The 22,778-nt window shown below is 41.9% G+C and overlaps 1 protein-coding gene and 1 long non-coding RNA gene across 8 annotated transcripts in view; one reads left to right on the forward strand and one right to left on the reverse strand.

Annotated features, from left to right (window-relative positions):
- Nucleotides 1-7,043, forward strand: part of pmt (phosphoethanolamine methyltransferase) — a 36,483-nt gene extending 29,440 nt beyond the window's left edge. For 4 of the 7 annotated variants that reach the window (XM_061834375.1, XM_061834374.1, XM_061834373.1 and 1 more), the window contains 11 exons: nucleotides 1,509-1,680; nucleotides 2,361-2,516; nucleotides 2,596-2,732; nucleotides 2,815-2,966; nucleotides 3,107-3,295; nucleotides 3,919-4,008; nucleotides 4,096-4,185; nucleotides 4,292-4,414; nucleotides 4,744-4,875; nucleotides 6,278-6,394; nucleotides 6,481-7,043. In XM_061834375.1, the coding sequence (XP_061690359.1) occupies nucleotides 1,509-1,680; nucleotides 2,361-2,516; nucleotides 2,596-2,732; nucleotides 2,815-2,966; nucleotides 3,107-3,295; nucleotides 3,919-4,008; nucleotides 4,096-4,185; nucleotides 4,292-4,414; nucleotides 4,744-4,875; nucleotides 6,278-6,394; nucleotides 6,481-6,588 (1,466 nt within the window). In that variant the 3' untranslated portion in view covers nucleotides 6,589-7,043. Of the gene's footprint in view, nucleotides 1-862; nucleotides 1,681-2,360; nucleotides 2,517-2,595; nucleotides 2,733-2,814; nucleotides 2,967-3,106; nucleotides 3,296-3,918; nucleotides 4,009-4,095; nucleotides 4,186-4,291; nucleotides 4,415-4,743; nucleotides 4,876-6,277; nucleotides 6,395-6,480 lie in introns of all 7 variants that reach the window. The other 3 variants (XM_061834376.1, XM_061834377.1, XM_061834378.1) reach the window with 2 other exon arrangements.
- On the reverse strand, nucleotides 1,545-16,407 carry LOC133508399 (uncharacterized). Its single transcript, XR_009797045.1, has 3 exons — nucleotides 15,829-16,407; nucleotides 6,231-6,355; nucleotides 1,545-1,767 (listed from the first exon to the last, which is right to left on the reverse strand). It is a non-coding gene; the product is annotated as an uncharacterized LOC133508399 (long non-coding RNA).
- Between the last annotated feature and the right edge of the window lie 6,371 nt (nucleotides 16,408-22,778).

The raw sequence follows: 22,778 nt of genomic DNA on the forward strand, positions 1-22,778 counted from the left end.
TGCAGAGTTTGCATAGTCTCCCTGTGCTTGTGTGGGGTTTTTTTTTATCCCTTCATCCCATGTTCGAAAAACATGCATGTTGGATTAAATGAACACTTTAGATTACTGGTGTCAAACACAATGACTGGGACCCAAATCTGGCCCGCGACATAATTTTATGTGTCCGGCAAAAGCAAATCACTGCTATGATTTTTTTCTAAACTCTCTGTCAAAATATTAAATTTTCCCATTTAATAAATAATATCAATTTATCTATTTTCTGATCTGCTTATCCTCACAAGGGTCACAGGCGTGCTGGAGCTTATCCCAGCTATCATCCGGCAGGAAGCAGGGTACACGCACAACTGGTTGCCAGCCAATTGCAGGGCACACAGAGAGAAACAACAGTTGCACTCACAATCACACTTTTATTCAGAGTCTCCAATTAATGCATGTTATTTGGGATGTGGGAGGAAACCGGAGTGCCCAGAGAAAACCCACACAGACACGGGGAGAAAATGCAGACACCACACAGGCGGAGCCAAGATTTGAACCCCAGTCTTCAGAACTGTGGGGTCAAACCTCCTCCACTGTCCCACCAATAAATAATAATGTTGCAATATAATGAGCGTTTGTTGCGACCAAACACCTTTTCGAGTAATTTGAACAAATTATTATCACTGACCTCCGATTTCAAAACTATCTATTGATTTGTTGTGTGTTTCTAATAGTTTCATGGTTTTTGTCATATTGGCCATCTAGAGGAATCTATAATTACAGTGTGGCCCTTAACAAAAATGAGTTTGACACCCCTGCTTTAGATTGTCTGTGATTTTCTTTTTTTTTTTTGCCTGTATATGCTGTGGAATTGGCCACCAACCAGTACAGCGTGTACCCCGCCTCTGGCTGAAAATAAGATGGGATAGACTCTAGCTCACCTGCGACATTAATGAGGTCAAGCGCAACAGAAAATTGACTGCAACAACACCGTGGAGCCATACTATTTTATTTTTCATACTCTGATCGTGACTATCCTGCAGTTAATATAATATATTAAGCATGTTTTGGAACACTTGTGTGGACTTTGTGACTTTATTAAACCCACTCAGGTGAAATGACACTGTTTAGCAGTCCATCTGACAAAAAGCAGAGCTTGTAGCTTAATTACGCAGGTTTTGTATGCACATTTTTAAAAAACAAAAAACATCAAACCATATGTCAAACATTATGGAACACCTCAGGGGACATGGAAGAAAATAAATAAACAAAGTTCTGAATAAAGCCAGACCTCGCAAATTTTTCAACCTTAAATGTTTGGTGTTTTTTTTTTTGTTTGTTTCTTTGATGGGAGTATTTTGAAAGAAAAAAAAAAGTGTCTACAAAACCTTTTGAGGTGATGAGCTAAAGACAAGGAAAGATGATGCTACATTATAGTGCAGATAAAGATAAAAATGTGGATCCAGGATTTTAATTGGTTGACATTAAGTTGAATTTGTACATCACCCCTTGATTTGAATCCTATGAACTAGTGCGCAGCACCATGACACAGTTTTGGAAGGAACACTCCAAGGAGGCCACAGTGCAGGAGATGATGCTGGATTCGTCTGCCATTGAGCTGACTCAGCAAGAATTGCCCGAAATTCTGTCCATGCTGCCCTCTCTGGGTGGATATAGAGTGCTGGAACTGGGGGCTGGCATAGGGTGAGCATGCAATGGTTGGTCTGGGGAGTGGAGATGTCTCCATTATTAAATTATGAACTCAACTGGTCGCTGTCAATCGTAGGGCACCTGTAGGCAAATGAGCATTTACACTCAATGTCACAGCCATTGGCAATTAAACGTTTTCAATGAGTCCAACTTTCCCATGAGGAGAGATAAGCACTTGGTAAGGGTGCAGTGTCCTCAAGGGGCACCAAAAATCAGGTTAAAAATGGCATTCAATTTTAATTGTACTCAAATGAGTTCTTACCATTAACAGTTAATTTGAAGTTAAAATAACTGAAAGGAAATGAGAGTAAATTGAAATGACTCAATTAATTGAAAGATGAGGAGCAAGGTGAACCATGTACAGTGCTTTGAAATCAGCATTCTTTCCCGTATTATAAATAGTAAACATACCCAAAAGCAAACGGGAAGCCCAGAGGAAAAAAAAACACTGGAAGACAGAGGCAGATCAGCACTTCTACACTGCGCATCACTTGTGTTGAATTCACTCTGGAGTGCCTGGGTTAATTGCGATATATTTCTATATATAGGATGGCTGTAGTTGCACTTGAAAATATATGAGAATAAGATGAACGCATGATCGAGTAACATATTTGAAAGAACATATCATATTAAAACGCAACAAGAAAATGTAAATACATGTCCCGATTAAACAGTCGATACACCAGCCATCTGTTGAAACGGGCAGACCACGTGACCGCCGTGGACTTCATGGAGAACTTCGTGGAGAAGAACAGGCAGAGCAACGGGTACCACAAAAATGTTACCTTCATCCGAGCTGATGTCACAAAGCTGGAGTTCCCTCCAAACAGGTGCGCATGGTCAACATACATTTGAAGTCATCACAGTGGTGCAAACTAGTGAAATGTGACTCCCTCCTGTCCTCCTCAGTGTTGACTTTATATTCTCGAACTGGCTGCTGATGTACCTCAGTGATGAGGAGATGCAGATGTTGTTAAAGAAAATGCTGAGGTGGTTGCGGCCTACCGGCACACTTTTCTTCAGAGAATCATGTAACCACCGTTCAGGTACCAAACTCAACCATTAATAGATCAATGTAGCTATTTGTGCTGTCCGATACCGTGTTAGTGTAGTTGTGCACACTTTCAGGTGACTGTAAAAGGGAGTTCAACCCCACATGTTACCGCACTGAGGCTCATTACAATCACCTGACCAAATCAGTCCAAGTGGAGGATGAACCAGAGGGTCAGAAGTTTGGCTTTGAGACCGTGCTCAAGAAGCGTGTCAAAACGTACATTGAGGTACCTTGGTGTGTGTCTTTCGCAATGTTTGAATGTGTTGACTTATGAGAAAATGTCATGTGTTAAAATCAGCCAATGATTGTAGTGAAAGTAAATTCCATACATTTGTCTCTGAAAGCTGCTTGTCCATCAATCAACAGTTGAAGAACAACCCAAATCAGATCTGCTGGTTGTTGGAAAAGGTTGCACGTTCTTCAGACACAAAGGAGACATTCAGCACCTTCCAGACGTTCCTGGACAACAAGCAGTACACTAGGCGGGGCATCCTGTGCTATGAGAAGATGTTCGGGGCGGGTTATGTCAGCACAGGCGGGGCCAAAACCACTAAGGTCCAAACACACAACTTTCACAAGAAATATGCAGTATGGAAGGATGCTTGCAAAATGCATAGACTTTAACAAGGCATTTAGTGGAAAGACGTAAACTCAGGTTTACGTTTTCAAGTAAATCAAAAATTTCGACAATTGAAGTACACTCAAGTGAAGTCAGGTGGAATAGGTTAAAGCTCACCTATGACCCGGGGGGTGAAGAAATTAGTTCCTTGCTGTTGAAAAATCAATGTTCTGTTTTGAGAGTTTGACGAATCTTTTCTTGACTAAGTTTTTGCTTTTGTGCTTCTGCTATGAGATGAATTCACAATCAATGCCCCAGTCACAACAGAGCCCGGAAACCTTTCCAGGTCATAGTTTTACCTATTACCCCAAGTCAACGGGAATAGCCTCGAGCCCATGATGAGGATAAACTGTTTCTAAAATAAATAGAAACCTGTAATATGACTTGTGTTTCATGCTGGTATCAAAACAACACAAAGTGAATACAAGGAGAATAGAACAATGACAGACATCAAATGCACATGTTCAGAGTGTTAAAGAACTTTCAATATCCTTGATCAGCTTCTGTTTATTACAGAATGTGTTTGGGCAGGGGAGTGATGATGACTTTGTCACAACAGGAATTTGTTAATCTGCTAAACTTGCAACCTGGCCAGAAGGTTCTGGATGTTGGCTGTGGTATCGGTGGAGGTGCCTTCTACATGGCAAAGGTCAGAGCTAAGAAAACCACCAACTGACAAATGCCACATATTGACTATTCTCTATTAACATTACAGTTAGTGAATACTGTATTTTAGACATTCGGAGTGGAGGTGCTTGGCTTGGACCTCTCAGAGAACATGGTGGACATTGCTATGGAGAGGGCGCTCGCTGAGAGGCTGCCACTGGTGAGTTGAACAGCTCACACTGCAGATAGAACTGACTTTGAATTTCTTGGCTGCACTAAAGGTTTGATATGAATGCAAATCACAATTCATCCGTGTTCTGGCATAGGTCGAATTTGAAGTTGCCGATGCCACTAAGAGAACGTTTCCGGAGGGTTTGTTTGATCTTATCTATAGCAAAGACACAATCCTCCACATTGCAGACAAGCTTGCTCTCTTCAAACGTTTCCATGTAAGTGCTCCTCACCTTACTTCATCTTCTCTTTACACCTCACGTCTAATCAGCTTTTAGGTGAAATTTTAGGATGTGCCTAAAATGCATTATGACTGAACAGTAACATTTTCAAAGGTGTTTGGAAAAAAATAAATAAATATTGTACAACAGGAGCCTTCATTGGAGGAATGTCACATTAAATTCACCAGTAAACATTATAATGCACTTCACGTTCTTGCTGAAATTTCACCCAAAACCCAATATCCGAAACAAAGTATTCCTGCGTATCACTGAACAGAAGCAACATTTTATCATTCAAGTGAACTGCATCTGCTTTCTATGTCCAGTCATGGTTAAGGCCTGGGGGCCAGCTACTTATCACTGACTACTGTTGCGGGGAGAAGCCATGGACCCCCCAATTTGAGGCTTATGTCAAGCAGCGGGGATACATCCTCTACACACCAGCACAGTATGGAAAGGTAAGTGCACAGTTCAGTCTCATTACATATTATAATATTGTAGTATGAAATATACCCGAGAAAAAAATTGGTGGACTAGGTCCCTTTGCGGGACATAAAAAGGGATCTTCTTCAGAACTAACAAACCTCCACCAATAATGAAGGTGAAATAAGATTGTGGAATGCATATTTTTGGTTTGGGATTTTTGCTTCTTCTGCAATTAACCACCAAACCAAACAATCTTCATTCCAAACAATTCTCTTGCCAGAGATGATAATGATCATTTTTAAATTACACTGTCAGAGAAGTATTTATTAAATACACTCGCTGAATGGCTGTATTTTCATTTTGCACTTGTGCATGACTACACTGCATCATCGTCTGAGGCTACCAAAAATACGTTGCTTGCCACTTGTTTTTATATTAGAGTGCGCAAATTAAAAGTATCGTCAGCGTCACCTGCAGTTGTCATCTGGGTAGCTTACAAAGGATCTCACATACAGATCAATATTTACTGATTTAACAGAGAGGGAATATGGTCTATTTGAATTGTTTATCAAAATAAAAATAATAATAATTATTAATATTATCATCATTATTATTATTATGCCAATATAAAAAGCACCTGCAGATACTTTGTGTGATTTTGCATTGTTTTGAGTTGAGCTTCCTCCATGGAGCACAATAATTAACTCACAACTGATCATTGCCTAACCTTTCAATTTGGTAGTGTAATTTTTTTTCTCATCAATTTTGCAGTCATTGTCATGGGAAGCTAGTTATTCATAATAAAGAATGGCAAATCAACAGATTTAAAGATTCCAAAACAGAGCAAAAAAAAATTTCTTGAGAATTTCACACATTATAGAAAAGAATTAACCAGTCATGACTGAATAGATGAAGAAAAAAAATCTAATTAATTTTTAAAATAAATCACAAAATATGTGAAACCAGGCTTACAATATGGTCAAGAAATTAATAATAATAATCATTAATAATAATAATAATTAAATTATTTTTTATGTTTTTGTTAATCCACCATTGTGTACCAATGCTGTAACCATAATGATATTTGTATTGGTAAAATGTAATTATTATAATGATATTTCTAATTCTAATTGGTTACTTGGAATAAATAATGAGCAGAATGCAACTTTAATGGTCATGGTAATAATCTTTGCATGACAATATTTGATTTTTCAGAAGTCTTTTGTCACCTGTCAACATTAACAGATTATTCAGCAGTACAGATGACGATTAGCGACTTTTCAATCGAACTTCCGCCCAAAACAAAATAATGGAAAAACTCCCAAACTGCAAAATACTCGTCATCTCCTGTCTTGTCTCCTGAAATTTGAGTTTGGTGTGACCTCACCTCACTGCTTCTGTTACCCGTGTTTTGTCCCGTGTCCGATGTTGCAGTTCATTCAGAACGCTGGCTTCACCAACGTGCAAGCAAAGGACCGCACTGCCCAGTTTATCCAAGTCATACAGGAAGAGCTGCAGAGAGCAGAACAAATCAAGAGTGAATTTATCGAGGTTGCCACAGCAAACCAAATCATAAATCTAAACCGAGTCCTCTGTTCATTGGTAGACAGCTCCCTAACCGTATTGTGTCCCTGCAGGAATTCTCTGAGGAGGACTATAGCGCTGTAGTGAACGGCTGGAGGGAAAAATTGGAGCGTTCTAACAATGGAGAGCAGCGATGGGGCTTCTTTTATGCAAGGAGCTGAGTGATTGCCTCTCATTGAATAGTAAATAAACGAGCCGGTGTGGCAGGTGGAAAAACTTTTTCTCTGTCGTATTTCCTGATGATTAATCAATGGCAAGGCTATGGTGACTCCCATTTGACGAGTAAATAAATAGTACCGTAGCAGATCCAGAAGGCCGATATATAATCATGCAGGCTACAATATTTAACACACTTTACACAATTGTCAATGTATATGCTCCTAATAAAGATGATCCAGCTTCGTTTCACATGCTCTTTTCACACTTGTTAAACTTGTCAGCTATTTCTATTTCTAATGATAACGGGAGATGATTTTAACATAATACGAAATCCCATAATAAATTGGTCAACTTTCAAAAACAGCTGCAATGCCCCAGTAAAGTAGGGAAGCATATGGATCACGTTGGTCTTGTTGACATACAAAAAATGTACAAATAAAGGATACACATTTTTCCAGTTGGTTCAATGCTGTTTGTCTTTTTTTTTTTTTTGCTTTCAAACAATTTGCCAGGTCAAAGATTTACCCCAAAATGCATCCAATTATCATCACAGCACACACGCGCCTCGTTTCACGTAATCACGGCCTATACAAATAAGACCACACGGATGCTCTGGCCTTTGCCAGATCATTGCCCCATCTCTCGTTCCTGCACCCTCCTGATTCTGTTCCTGCTCTCACACGTACCGACTCCTGCCTGCCTACTGCGCCTACTGACCTGACTTTCATGCCTGCCGATTTCATTACTGCTGCTTCCGTGGACTGCCTGTTAGGTTCTCGACACCGGACTGAATAGACATTTCTCATGCAACCTCTGCGCTTCCCGAGTTGTGCATTTGGGTCCAACCCCATGTTCTGGTCATGACAATGAGGAAAAACAAGAGTTTTCAACCTGGATTGAAAAACATTTACAGTTGGGGCTGTCCTCACCTTGGTTGGAAACTTAATCTTTTTTTTTTTTTTTTTTTTGCAGTATAATAGCTAAATGCTCCTTCACTATGTTTGCTTTGGACTCTCCACTGCATTATTAGACCTGAGTCAATCAATCTCTGGGTTTGTATTCCGTAAGCATGTATTCAGGACCTTAACCATTTAGTGATTTATAGACCATGCACCAATTTCTCTCAATCTAAATGTTGAGTCAAGTTTGTGCAGCTTAGAGGGGACATTGCCCCCAACCATATCCCCAACTCTGATGTGGGAATCCGGGAAATCTGTTTTGAGATGTTGAATCACATCATACTCAAGTAATAAAAAACAAGAACGAAAACTGGAAAATGCATTTGAGGAAAATATTAAATGCCTCAGAGAAGATGTCATTAATCCAACAGCTACACTTAGTAACTTTTGCATTAATTGGGTATAAAGTTACCTCATATCTCTTTTGGTTGTTTTAATGCTTCTTTGCTTCATGCAATCAAGAGTCCCATTGGGTGCCATGGAAACTTTGCTATGATGTGCTTACACAATGTGATGCACTCAAGTTACATTGGGTGCTGTAGAAACATCAGTGATGCAGAAGACAACATAAAGACTGAAAATCTCGAGAGGATGGTGAAGATGTCGCAAAGATTCAAATGGACTGTTTTTGTCACGGTTGCTTTGTTGTGATCCGGACCGCGCTGAGAAATAAAGTGGCGACGTGGAGATTTAGAACGGGTTGGAGATTGTGAAAGAGACACATCCCACGTTCTCCTCGCAAGCCAGACGTTCCTCTTGTCTTCCTTTCTTGAGAAATTGTACTTTAAATGCCCTAGGCTGCTTAAACCTAACAGTAACTAACATCAAAAGACAAAAAAATCAATTCGACATCTTATCAAAAACAATGATTTTCTTCAACAACTGTTAAGATACACTAACTTTGAGTACAATAACAAATCGGGAAAATGTAATTATTTACGAATTCGTTTAAATAGGTTGTTATCAAGTAATGCCACGGGCAGTGTAGTGGACATCCTTCCACAAGCTAAGATGTCACATTGACTCCTCGACAACTTGATAAGCTGCATTCTTCTAAGCCACCTTGCTGTGCAACATGGCCACCAAGGATGCCTGGCGTACGACTTGCTAAATTAATTAGCAGGTCCCCTTAAAATCTTGGTTTGTGATCATCAAAGAGTTTATTTCTTCATTTCAATTTACACCAACCAAAATATGCAGTGATGTTCTTCCCAGTAGGAACAGTTGCTGTGACATGGGGGTCACCCACTGGTATTTGAGACTGCAGGATGGACTGAATGGTTTCATTTAAGGTAAGATCAAATAGTTCACGGACTATGGAGCAATATTTTAAATGTATGCCTTGATGTCAATGGTGTCAATTTAATGAGCCAGCTGGAGATTTTAAGAAGAGTTTGTCTCAAAATGAATCCAAACACCATGAAGTGTCGCGTTGAACCATAAGCAGTTGGTTTGTCTAGAGGAGTGATCTCAAATTGGCGGCCCGTAGGCCCAGCATTGCCTTGTAGCGTTGTACTAGTTTTGTACACATCTTGTTGACACAAGCATCTTTGGTTATCGTTTTTCATTCATTCATTCATTTTCCAAGTTGCTTATCCTCACCAGGGTCACGGTGATGTTGGCGCCAATCCCAGGTATCATCGGGCAAGAGGTGGTGTACACTCTAAACAGCCAATTGCAGGGCACATAGAGACAGACAAAAGTGGGACTCACAATTACACTGAAGGCCAATTTAGAGTCCCTAATTAAGCCATGATTTCGGGTATGTGGGAGGAAACCGGAACTCCCGGCGAAAACCCTCACAGGCACGGGGAGAATATGCAAACTCCAACCAGGCGGGGGCAAATCCTGGACAGAATTGTGAGGCCACCGGTCTAACCAGTTGCACCATTCTGCTTGCTGCTTCCTAGTTTATCTATATGTGGTTTTTTTTTTGTTTGTTTTTTCAAAAAGAAAGATGTTCGAGAAGTTTGAATTTTCTTTTAAATTTCTAATTGAAATTGGCCGCGAGTGCGTGTGTGCCGACACTGCGGCCCAGCCTCAGGCAGACGCTGCCTCCAGCAGCCCCAAGGTAAATAGAGTGTGAGACCCCTGGTCTAGACTAAAGTTTAAACAATCATTCTCCATGATTAATCTATGAGTAAGAGTAAAAAGCTGAGTATTTTATATTAAGATGTAATTTTTACATTGTTTTTTCTTATGCCTAAATCACAGACTGAAACTCAAGTGCATAGGTGTGGTCTTCCTCCAGTCTCTATACTCCTTAGATACGGCCCCTGGGTATTTAACCTTAGACCTGTTCGACCTTTTTTCCTCTTGTGTCCTGCTTTTCTGCTATCCTAGCTCGTTAATCTCGCCAGCCATGGGGTGGCCTCGGCCAACCTCTTTCCTCTTTCTTTCTCCTCCAGTGCAACCAGGTACAACTACACTGAAGAAAATAAGTATTTGAACACCCTGCTATATTGCAAGTTCTCCCACTAAGAAATCATCGAGGGGTCTGAAATTTTCAGTGTCGGACCATGTCCACTAGGAGAGAGATAATCTAAAAATAAAAATCCATAAATCACAATGTATGATTTTTTTAACAACTTATTTGTGTGATACAGCTGCAAATGGGTATTTGAAGACCTGTCTATCAGCTTGAATTCTGACCCTCGAAGACTTATTAGTCTGCTTTTAAAAGTCACATCCACTCCATGTATTATCCTGAATCAGATTCACCTGTGTGAGGTCGTTAGCTGCATAAAGAAACCCGTCCACCCCATACAATCAGTAATAATCAAAACTTTTAACATGGCAAGACATTAGAGACAAAATTCTACAACTCCACATGGCTGGAAAGGGCTACGGAGAATTTGTCAAGCTGCTTGGTGAAAAAAGGTCCACTGTTGGAGCAGTCATTAGAAAATGGAAGAAGCTAAAACATGACTGTTACTCTCAGTCACAGTGGAGCCCCATGCGGGGTCTCAATGATCCTTAGAAAGGTGAGGAATCAGCCCATAACTACACAACAGGACTTGGTCAATGACCTGAAAAGAGCTGGGACCACTGTTTTCAAGGTGACTGTTGGTAATACACTAAGACATCATGGTTTGGAATCATGCATGGGACGGAAGGTTCCCCTGCTTAAACCAGCACATGTCAAGGCCTGTTTTAAGTTTGCCAATGACCATCTGAATGATACAGAGGGGTCATAGGAGAAAGTTTTGTTGTCAGATGAGACCCAAATGAAATTTTTGGTCATAATTCTACTAAACTTGTTTGGAGGAAGACGAATGATGAGTTCCATCCCAAGAACACCATCCCTACTGAGAAGCATGAGGGTGGTAGCACAAGGCTTTGGGGTGTTTTTCTGCACATGGGACAGGGCAACTGCACTGTATTAAGGAGAGGATGACTGCGGCCATGTACTGTGAGATTTTGGGGAACAACCTCTTTCTCTCAGTCAGAGCATTGAAGATGGGTCATGGCTGGGTCTTTCAACATGACAATGACTCAAAGCACACAGCCAGGAAAACCAAGGAGTGGCTCCGTAAGAAGCTGTTTTATTGAAAGGATCGGTGCTGGTCAGCACTCAGGAGACAAAGACGACACTCAACAAAAGACCAACGTTCCCAAATGCTATTTAGCCTCAATAACTGGCATATTTATTTCGACCAAATGCAAGTTCTCAAAACACAGTTGACATTGCGTGAAATCAATCGTATGAGCCCCTTACCTATGCTGAGAAGGTGGAGAGCCGATCACCCAGGTAGAGGTCCGCTTGTCAACCAGCTGGGCGTCCGTATGAAACCCGCAGCAGACTCTACCTGTTTGTACTCTGCATCTCTATTATATTTTTCAGTTGCGTGCGAGAGAAAGGACGGGTGGCCTACCCGTCCCACCTGGCGCCGCAACAATTGTATCCTGATTTACTATTGACACTTAAGTGTGTCCTTCAGGCTCTGAGAAACATCTTACGCAGCCATAACTGTAAAGACATCACACAACAATGTTCGTCTTTGGTATGCATGTGAACAAGATAGTGAAACGGTCCAGACGTCTTGACCAGAAAAACAAGTGAGTGAAAAACAACTTATATGCGAAAAACAAGTGAGTGTATGCATGCGAACACGATAGTGAAACGGTCAAAACGTCTTGACCAGAAAAACAAGTGAGTGAAAAACAGGTGAGTGAAAAACAACTAATATAACCATGGTTGCACAATACATTCAGGTATTCAACGGTTATGGGAAGCATCACTAATTAACACTCCTTTCAGAAGCACATCAAGTTTCTGGCGTGGCCTAGCCAGTCTCCAGAACTAAACCCAATAGAAAATCTTTGGAGGGAGCTGAAACTCCATGTTTCTCAGCGACAGCCAAGAAACCTGTCTGATCTAAAGAAGATCTGTGTGGAGGAGTAGGCCAAAATCCCTCCTGCAGTGTGTGCGAACCTAGTGAACAACTACAGGAAACCTTTGACCTCTGTAATTGCAAACAAAGGCTAAAGTACCAAATATTATTGGTTTTCTCAGGTGTTCAAATACTGATTTGCAACTGTATCACACAAACAAATCGTTAAAAAAATCATACATTGTGATTTCTGAATTTTCTTTTTAGATTATCTCTCTCACAGTAGGCATGCACCAATTTCAGACCCCTCAATGATTTCTAAGTGGGAGAACTTGCAATATAGCAGGGTGTTCAAATACTTACTTTCTTCACTGTAAGTGTGTGAGTACGGCTTCATTTTCTTCCTGAGATCCATCAAGGAAAGACCATCCTCACAGAGCAACGACCCTATAGTCGTTAGTACTATAAAAAACGTTACTCGGATACAAAATATCACTGCCCATTCATTTTGCGTTGTGGTTGCATGTAGGTTAGATTGGGTGTGCGTGGTGTGAGAGGTATGAATGTGGGGCTGTTGACAGTCTGGTGACTGTTGGGTAAGTCCTGATTGTCTGTCTGGGGCTGTGGTGGTTACTCCGCCGCAGGAAGAATGTGTCGGACGTTACTCCTGTAAGTTGTCCCATTTCACTCAATGATGTAGGAGCAGGGCTCCTTGCTTTTCTCCTTGACACTCCCCAGCTGATCGAATCCCTTGCATGCAACCCACCTGTCCTTCTGTTAAAAGGTGCAGTGGATGACTTGACTTGTCATGCTGGTGTGTCAAAGTGAGCCTTTTGTTGAGGAGCTGGGCACTGACCTGCTGGCTGCATTTAGGTGTTGGTTCTAGCAGTTTGGTGCAGACAGGGACGGCTGTGTGTGTTTGATGCGACATGAGGCGTTCTGCAAGTGAACCCAATGTTGGATCTCGAGGAATGTTCCTGAGATTCAAGATGCTGAGGAAGACGTCTGATCTGTCTCTGTGAGACTTTTCCATCACGGTTTTGGCGCTGCGCACTGCTCTCTCTGCGAGGTCATTGGATTGTGCCAATTAAAGACTGCTGGTAGTGTGGATGAAATCCCATTGTTTGGTGAAATCTTTGAAGCGCTGACTGCTGTTCTGTCTGGCATTATTGGAGATGATGACCTGTGTTGAGCCATGGACAGAAAAGTGTCTCTTTAGTTTGGTTATCAGAACTCCTGATGTTTGCTGGTGGAGAAGGTCGATTTCAAACCAGCCAGAGTATGAATCTACTAGTACCTGATAGTGTTTGCCGCGCCATTCAAACATGTCTGTGGCTACTCTGGACCACGGGAGATCTGGGAATGGATGGAGTTGTAGAGGGTCTTTTTGTTGGTGCAACTTAGTGCTGTTACACACCGAGCAGGTGAGCACCTCTTCAGAAATGTCTTATGACGTTGCAGGCCAGAATATGATGCCTCTGGCTCTGCGCTTGGTTGGGCCAACCACTCTTGATGACTGTGCAGAGGGTTTGCAGTTCCTCATGCTATGCAGTGTGTTGCCTGAGCTGTTGGAGCCAGTACCACTCGGTGTCTTTGTGTATCAGCCGCCTCAGAGGGGTTGTGATGTCACTGAAGTTGGGAATGTATTTTGCCAGATAGTTTGCCATCCCCAGGAAATGCTGCAGTGATATGACGTCTGTAAGGACTGGCATGCTGGTGATAGCTGCAGTTTTGGCAGGGCCAGCTTTGAGGCCCTGATTTGTGAAGATGTGGCCCACATACCCCACTTGATCGAAACGGAACTTGCATTTTTCTCGACTGACCTTGAGATTGACTGCCCTTACACAGTTGAGCACCTTTTTGAGGTTGGCGTCATGTTCAGCCGTGTCGCGGCCTCCGATGATGATGTCATCGACGATTACTGAGCATAGGTAGCCAGTGAACAACTGCTCCATTGTGCGCTGAAACACCTTGCTGGCAGAGTTGATACTGTTGGATAATATTTTTAGATCAATACAAAAGTCCGTTAATCATCTGACTCCAAATTGTGACCTTACCCGACCACCACTCATCCAACCATTTGCGCGCTCGTTCTGCAAAGAAAGAACCAGGAAGTCGGCGTTTTCACACGCGAGTGGATTTGTTCCTTCAACGAACACCTGGGTCTCGGGTCCCTCTCAATTCAACCCTGTACGTCTCTGTTCCCTCCAGCAGACGTACTCCACATCCGAGTTGCCCAGGACAATTTAAAAGTACAATCTACTAATTCACTATTGGTTATGTGTCTCCTGCAGTTATCCTTAGCGCTCTCTCATTGGTCTTTATTGGTCCGCAGGATGGTGGGCCGACTCCTCCCGCCTGCGGTTGTTGACGTTTTGTTGCTCCCGTGTCCCTCTAGGTCAAGGTCAAGCGTCGCGTCGCCCCACACCTGCTGATTGTGGTCACCAGCAACCATCGAGACCATTCCGTTCTAGCCCGCTATCTGCTGTAATCACTTTCTTGCCACATTCTCACACTGCAACTTTTTATCCACAGACTTTCACACATTAAGGAGTATTGCAAATACATCGCCTTGTTGATTAACTTTTGTACATTTCATTTCCTTTATTCCCTCTCTTTCCCAAAAGGCATGCGCAAGAATCTGTACCTCCCAAATGGAGTCTTCAATGTTGTCATCATAGACGATTTCTTGTTGAGACTGATTTGCCAAAAGGAGTTCTTGGCGTCCAGGATGGAGAACAGCCACCTCCTCAACAGAGCCCATTGGATGGTGAGGTCTCTTGAGTGCCGTGTTGAGATCTTTTGGATTGATGCAGAGTCGTATGTCACTCATGTTCTTCTTGTGGGCTACCACCATAGAGGAAACCCAGTCTGTGGGCACTGTGACAGGGTTGATAACTCCAATGTTTTGAATGTAATCGAGCTCTGCTTTCACTCTTTCTTGCACAGCCACAGGAATGCAATGAAGTGGTCGGACCACGGGTTGTGCGTTGGGGTCCAGTGTCATTGAGTACGTGACTGAAAGCTTTCCGAGTTAGTCATCAAAAACATCCTTGTATTGTCTGAGAGTCTGTGTCTGTGACGATTCCCATGTCCACACACGCACGATATCCGAGAAGTGGCTGCACATCCACGTCCACTATGAAAAAAGGTCATGTGTGATGTTTCTCCTTCAGGCAGCATGACAGGATAGCGAGGCCCATTGTTTCAATCCCGGCGCCTCTATAGGCGATGAGGTTTGGATCAGTCATTTGTAGTGTGATTTCCTGTCTTGTAGACACCTGCATGAAAGTCTTTTGTGGAAGCACATTACATTTCGCTCCAGTGTCCACTTTACGTTCCACAGATTTTTCATTCAGTTGCACATTAACAAATCCTTCATCCTGAGCATCAACATTGTTGATTTGGAAGACAACATTAATACCATCCAAATAGAATGTGGCATCTTACTTTGCTGATGTCTGTTCCACTGACACTTCATATACTGGCTGTTTAAGGCCTTTCCCGTGCCGTTTGCCCTGGTCCCATGGCTTGGATTTGCAACAGCTTTTGTAGTGATTCATTTTGTTGCACTTGTGACATTGCTGTCCATAAGCAGGAGATTTCTTTCTTTTAGCAGTGTGGCTCCCCCTGCATTTGTTGCATTTGGTTATGGTGTGACTGGGTCTCTGGGGCCTGGACTGCTCCTTTCTGAGGTAAGATGGCTTTACTGCACCTATGTTGGGTGACCTGGGCGTCTAGTGTTTTACTGTTTTCCTCAGACATTTCATGGATGCGACAGACTGAGATGGCTTTGGCAGTTCACTATCTCTCAGCAAAGATTTTGTCAAAGACTCATTGGTAATGCCACACGCAAAGCGATCACAATTAAGTTTGTCAGTCAAATCTCCTAAGTGGCAAGTTTTAGCTTTAATTTTCAAGTCACTTACATATGATTCAATGCTCTCACCTTGTCTTTGATTCCATGAATAAAATCTGTACGTGTCCATTGTCCTGTTGCTTTGGGAATTTCACATTTCCCTGAATTTCCTCTCTGGACTCCGCCGGGGTGAGGATCGCTCCATTATTCCCGGGCTCGCGCACTTCAGCCGCATACACGAATGAGCGTTCGCGGTCGATGGCTTCAGAGCCAGCCAGGTTAAGGAGAATGTATGTCTTTGTGGGCTTTTCCGAGTGTGCTGAAGCAATAAAAATGTAGTACTCAAATTCAAAAACACTCCAGCTTTCTGCAACATATTCGGCAAAAACGATGGGGTCCGGGCTGCGAAAACCCTTCGACATGACTCGGCAAAAGATTAACGATGTCCTTGGCTCGGCTAGCCAGATAGCGTAGCATCAGGTCCGCCGAAAAATGAAAATAAGCGGCCCAGAAAAAAAACGTACTCAAAGGCAATTGTTTGTATCTGCTGTCTTCTGACGCAACGTAAATGTTATTGGCACCTAGTGTATGCGCAAGAGATCACACAAGTTCCTGTGGCAATGAGCATTTATTGGAGTCCGAGTACATGTAACACAGCGAGAGGGTAACATGGACTGGAAATGGGAAAAAGTCACGGATTACTGGAGATCTGGAAAATACATGTAAAAAAAAAAAAAAAAAAAGGAAACTGATATACTACAAAACAGAACCAAGGGGGGGGGGGTATTAAAAAGTACAAGGGATAAAAACATTTTAATAAACATCGTAAGAGAACAGAAGCAAAACTATTTCACCAAACAGCTGCAGAAATACAATAAAAATAGTAACTCTATGTGAAATGTAAATCCAACTACTTTATGGTTACTGTGGGTCCACAGATTATTGATTGAATAATTACAAAGGTAATAGATTTATTGTATTGTGAAATATCCTTGACATATATCCGCCATGGCAAAAGTTAAATATATAAAATATCTAAAGTTGAGGCAGTATGGTGATCAGCTGGAAAGAGTTGGCCTCACAGTTCTGAGGTCCATGGTTCAAATCCTGCCCCACCTGTGTGGAGTTTGCATGTTCTCCTTGTGCTTGCATGGATTTTGCAAGCACTCCAGTTTCCTCCCACATCACAAAAAAATGCAACATTAATTGGACACTCTAAATTGTTCCTAGGTGTGATTGTGAATTGTGACTGTTGTCTGTCTCCATGTGGCCTGTGATTGTCTGGCAACCAGTTCAGGGTGTACCACGCCTCCTGCTGGTTGAGAGCTGCGATAGGCTCCAGCACTCCCGCGACCCTTGTGAGGATAAGCCGCTCAGAAAAAAAAGGATGAATGATTATCTGTTACACTTACTAATTATCCTTCCTCAGAATCTGAGCAGTTCAATTTCTGGTCACTTCTATGCTGATTGACTTTGTGAACCATTACTCCCACCTAGTGGGATTAACGCCACCATGGAGGTTGTCACGTTTGCTTGCTGAAATCACATTTTAAAAAAGGATTAATGAAGGGCAAAGGTTGCGTCTGTTGCTAAAATACAAAAAAAAAAAAAAAAACCCACACATTTTTGTCACCATTAGTAGTATCTAAACCAATGCTGAAATATTAATTTCATGAAAACAAATCACAGTTTGAGATCAAGGTGACTTGGAAGGTAAGATATTTGAAGATATTTGTCATTAAATTACATAACAGCAGTGCGAGTCTCTGAATAATCATTTACAGCCAGATTCAAACTCTTACTTTCAACACAAGTCCACCAGCAGACAGCCATGACTCACATGGCTAATCTTTTTGTCTATATGTCAATGGCGTAGAGCAAGAAATTGTTGCTGAGTCTTCAGTTTAGTGTGGTCAACTTTGTCAAAATACCCAGAATGATAACAATTTGCAGTTATAGTTGAATAGAATTGTCCATGTGTACATGTTACTCTGTAAATGTGGAAAATTAACTTCATCCTCAACGGATTTCATGTGACACTGAAGAAGATAACATGTACTGCTGGTCTCTATATCAACATAACGATTCTCCATTGGCCCGATTATTCAAAACCATTCATTGGGAAATTCTGCCCCCTTTGCTACTTCATTGATCTGCTACTCTTCTTTGTGACATTGAACTTTGTGCATTGGAACTGTGTAAAAAGTCAGATATACATATTCATACGGAGACTGTAACACTGTGTTTTGAATTAATTTTATACCTACAACAGTATTGAGTACACATTTAGTTTTGTTGTTGTTTTATTTTTTATCTTTTTTTCCCAAGCATGTACGTGTCAAATCCTCATGTTATGGCTTTTGTTGTTGTTATTGTTTTTATTGGTGTTGTTGTTGATGTTTTCTATCATTGCGTGAAACCATTTTAACAGAATGGCTTTTATATATATTTGGAGAATACATATATTCTTCTGAAGGCTATATCGTGTGTCTACTTGATTTACTGCTGCCTTTTGTTTCAAAACACATCGCCATCCACTACCTCCAGTATGACAAACACAGGTTGCCCTGTGCAAGAACCCCTCTTAAAATCCAGTGATTAGCATGCCTAGCTCACAGTATATAAATTATACAGCAGCCTCCTCCAGACGAATTGGAATGGCAAGGTCAACGCCTTTATTTTTGCTGCATACTGAAGATGCAATACTGTATTTCTCTTTTAAATCAAAATATCAATATGAGGAAAAAAGTTCTGAATTTATATCGAGATGTCATAAACAACTCAGGACAGAGCAGCTTGTATTTGAATCCACCCATTCTCAAGTGAGCAAAAGTATTAGAACAGACATATTTCAATGAACATACAGTGAATCACATTTAATATTTGGTGACATAATCCTTACTTGCAATAACTGCTCGAGCCCGCGACCCATTGGGTTCAGCAGACTGTTCCATTCTCCATTTCAAATGCTTCCTCCAAGCCTTTACTGCTGCCTCTTTCAGTTCTTGTTAGTTTCTGGGGGTTCTCCCTCCAGTTTGCTCTTGAGGAGGTACTGTAAAATGCATGCTCTATTGGGTTAAGGTCTGCTAATTGACGTTGCCATTCTAAGACCTTTCATGTTTTCCCCCTGATGAAGTCCTTTGTTGATCTGACAGTGGGTTTTGGGTATTTGTCTTTTTGCGTGATGATGCTTCTCCTAATTAGTTTGGATGTATTGTTCTATAAATTCCATTTATACATTTTTGGTGCCACTTAGCCTCACAAGGGTTATGTTTATTTTGTTGCATATGACTGTAACATAGTGGATCTGTAATATTCTTTTCCATTTAACCAAAAGAGTTTTGTTTGTTTTTGTCTCCACCATGATGTAATGTTGCGCAATGGCCGCATGCCACAGTGCAGTTCCAACGTGTCAGCACAAAAGAAACAGGCGAGCCTGGCCCGGGTGACGTGACTGACTGTATGGGCCCAGTGGGACTTCTTCTTCTTCTTCATTATCACCATCATCATCATGTGAGTGTCCTTACACCTTAACTCATTCCTGATTACAACCTCTTCCTCCAACCTACTCCTAAACCCTCCTTTAATCATGGACAGGGTTTGACATTTCGTGGCCTCACGATATATAACTTGCAACATGAGGGGCCACAACCTCACACTGTACTTACCTGGAGGAATGCTAGAGCATTTGTTTTCACATGTTATATATTACAGAGCACTATGGAGCACGGTATGTGAGAGAGTTTAAACTTGTCTAACTGGTGGTACCTGACCTGCTTTGGAAAAACCTGTCTGGTCTTATTTATCTAAGGATAATGGATTTCTTATCTGTTTGCTGGAGGGTTTGCAGGCTTTGAAACCACATTTGAGAGGAGTTACAAGGTCAATATATACCTAGAGGAAACGCTTCCAGAAAGCTATACTCTTTAATTTTCATTTTTATTGTATTATCTGGAAGGCAGAATAGGGGAAAGTATATAGCACATTTCTCACACTTCTGAGGTTCAGGGTTTGGATTGCATCTTCAAGCGCTTCTCTGCAGAGTTTGCACAGTCTCCCAGTGCTTATGTTTTTTTTTTTTTTTTTTTTAATCCAGGTACCCTTCTAAGTTCCAAAAACATGTATGTTCGGTGAAGTGAAAATTTTAGATTACAAGTGCCAAACACAAGGTCTGGAGACCAGATCTGGCCTGTGTCATGATCCAGCCGCTTCAGCACGAGCTGTGCGGGTGCCCGCGCGGCTGCGCTAATTGGGAGGCGCACACCTGCGACTCATGCGGGCGGATCATCCCCTGTGTATACATAGGACCCGGTGACGACTGGTCCGCTGCCAGTTCGTTGAGCTTTATGTCCCGCTCCAGCACTCTCGTATTCCTGACTGAACCTGTGTGTACCGACCTTCGTCCGTTCTCCGACTAACCCTGTAAGCCTGACTCCTTGACACTTCTGCCTGCGTTGAGTGTTTCCCCGTGTACCGACTCCTGCCTGTCCGCTCATCTGTTCTCGTCGCTCGACGTCCCAACTACCGCTGCTGCACCGGACTGCCTGCTCGATCCCCGACCTCTGCATACAATAAACGTGTCTCTTCTTGAACTACCTTGCGTCTTCCGAGTTCCTGCATTTGGGTCCTACCTCTCGTTCCGATGGGACGTGACAGCCTGTGACATAATTGTATGTGTTCCTCGAAGCAAATCACTTGTTTGATTATTGGTAAAATCTATATCATAATTTAAAATGTTCGTTTTTCATCAATAATAATGTTACAATAAAGGAAACATTTGTTGTGACCAAACGCATTTTAGAGTAACTTGAACATACTATTATTATCATTGTCCTCTGATTTCCACACTAACCATTGATTTGTTGTGTACGTGTAGTTGTCAGATTAGCCGATTAAACAATTTTTATTGTTTCAGAGTCATAATGGCCATCTAGGGGAGACTGTAACAACAGTGTGGCCCTTGACAAAAATAAGTTTGACACCCCTGATTTAGATTTTCTGGAGGTGTGAATGACTGGTTGTTATACTGGAAGTACTGTGGAATTGGCTACCCACCTGTACAGCGTGTGCCCTACCTCTCGCCCAAAGTTTGATGGGATGGACTGTAGCTCACCTGTGACACTAATGACATCAAGGTAAACAAAAAATGGATTGAAGAAGTGTGGGTAGACCATGAAGTCATACTACTTTATTTTTCATACTCTGATGATGACCATCCTTCAAATGATATATGTTAAGCATGTTTTGGAGCAGTTGTGTGAACTTTGTTATTTCATTAAACTCAATCTGCCATAAAGCAGAGCGAGTTGCTTAAGCTCAGAGACCCCACTGGACCATATCCCATACCCCCCAAGCACACAGGGCGGTGCCGAGACAAGCCACTGCCCACTTTGAGTCAAGCAGGCTGTCATAGTCAAGCACTCCTTGTGGAAGCACGCACATTCACGAGTGCTTCTCAAGATACTTTTTCCCAGCATTTTTAATACCGTTTTATACCATTTTCAAACAAAGACAGCAAAGGAAATAATCGCTAATTACAAAAACTGGGTGTGTATTTGTTACGGCTTTTGCTAATGAGTATTGTATGGCTAAGTTGACTATTTCAACTATCCTAAGGAACAAAAATGTAATAAAAGGCAGCTAGGGTTGTCAAAGGAGTGGCCACCATTGCAAAGCAAGGGCCACAGATAGAAGAAATGAAGAAGCTACTGGAGAATTAGAGTTTGTATGTTCTCCCTGTGCCTGATTGGGTTTTCTCTGGGGACTCCGATTTCCTCTCACGCCCTAAAAACATGTATTCATTGGAGACTCTAAATTGGTCTTCGGTGTGATAGAGTGCAATTGTTGGCGGTCTCCATGTGTCCTGCAACTGGCTGGCAACGAGTTCAGGGTGTACCATGCCTCCTGCCCGATGAAAGCTAAGATAGGCTCCTGCGCTGTCGCGACCCTTGAGAGGATAAGCAGCTCAGAAAATTGGTGAATGGAAGAACACTAAAATACTGTGTTCTCCCAATGACACAGTGTCTGATATCACTCTAAAAATCCAGCTGATCATTAATCAAGACCCAACTGTGAAATCTGTCATCATGCACACAGGAGCCCTGGATGTTCTCAAGTAGCAATCAGAGGTACTAAAGCGAGATTTCATTGCTCTCCTAACAAAAGCACAATGTTTGGATGGGGATGTATTTATAAGTGGACCTCTCCCACGTGTACGATTGTTTTTAAACGGAACATGGCGAGCAGAAAGTAACTTTAATATCATTTTAAATGAGGCAACATCAGCAAATTTCAATTCTATGAACAAGCGTCAAATAAAAAAGGTGGTGGTATTGCTATTATTAAGTCATTATTACAGTGTAAACAAATTATAATGGGTGATTTTACCTCCTTTGAGAAAATGTGAATTTTAGTTAAAGGTGACCCAAAGATTATCCTTTCATCCATTTTCTGAGCCGCTTATTCTCACAAGGGTCACAAGAGTGCTGGAGCCAATCCCAGCTGTCATCGGGCAGGAGGCAGGGTACACCCTGAACTGGTTGCCAGCCAATCGCAGGTCACATGGAGACAGACAATAGTAGCACTCACAATCACACCTAGGGGCAATTTAGAGTCTCTAATGAATGCATGTTTTTGGGATGTGGGAGCTTTTCTTTTGTTTTCATACTGACATTAAATTGAATTTGTACATCATCCCTTGATTTGAATCCTGTGCACTAGTGCGTAGCACCATGACACAGTTTTGGAAGGAGCACTCCAAGGAGGCCATTGTGCAGGAGATGACGCTGGACTCGTGTGCTACTGAGCTGATTCAGCAGGAACTGCCTGAGATTCTGTCCATGCTTCCCACTCTGGCTGGATGTCAAGTGCTGGAACTCGGGGCTGGCATCGGGTGAGCATGTAGTGGTTGGTCTGCGGTGTGCACGTGTTCGTCTGCTTTATTTTATTATAAAAGCAGAAGCACATGTTTCAACATGGATAGGATTTTACATTTTCTCCATATTGGTTCTACAAACTCAATTCCAATGAAGTTGGGATGT

This window comes from Syngnathoides biaculeatus, chromosome 11, assembly GCF_019802595.1.
Source record: "Syngnathoides biaculeatus isolate LvHL_M chromosome 11, ASM1980259v1, whole genome shotgun sequence".
Lineage (NCBI taxonomy): Eukaryota > Metazoa > Chordata > Actinopteri > Syngnathiformes > Syngnathidae > Syngnathoides > Syngnathoides biaculeatus.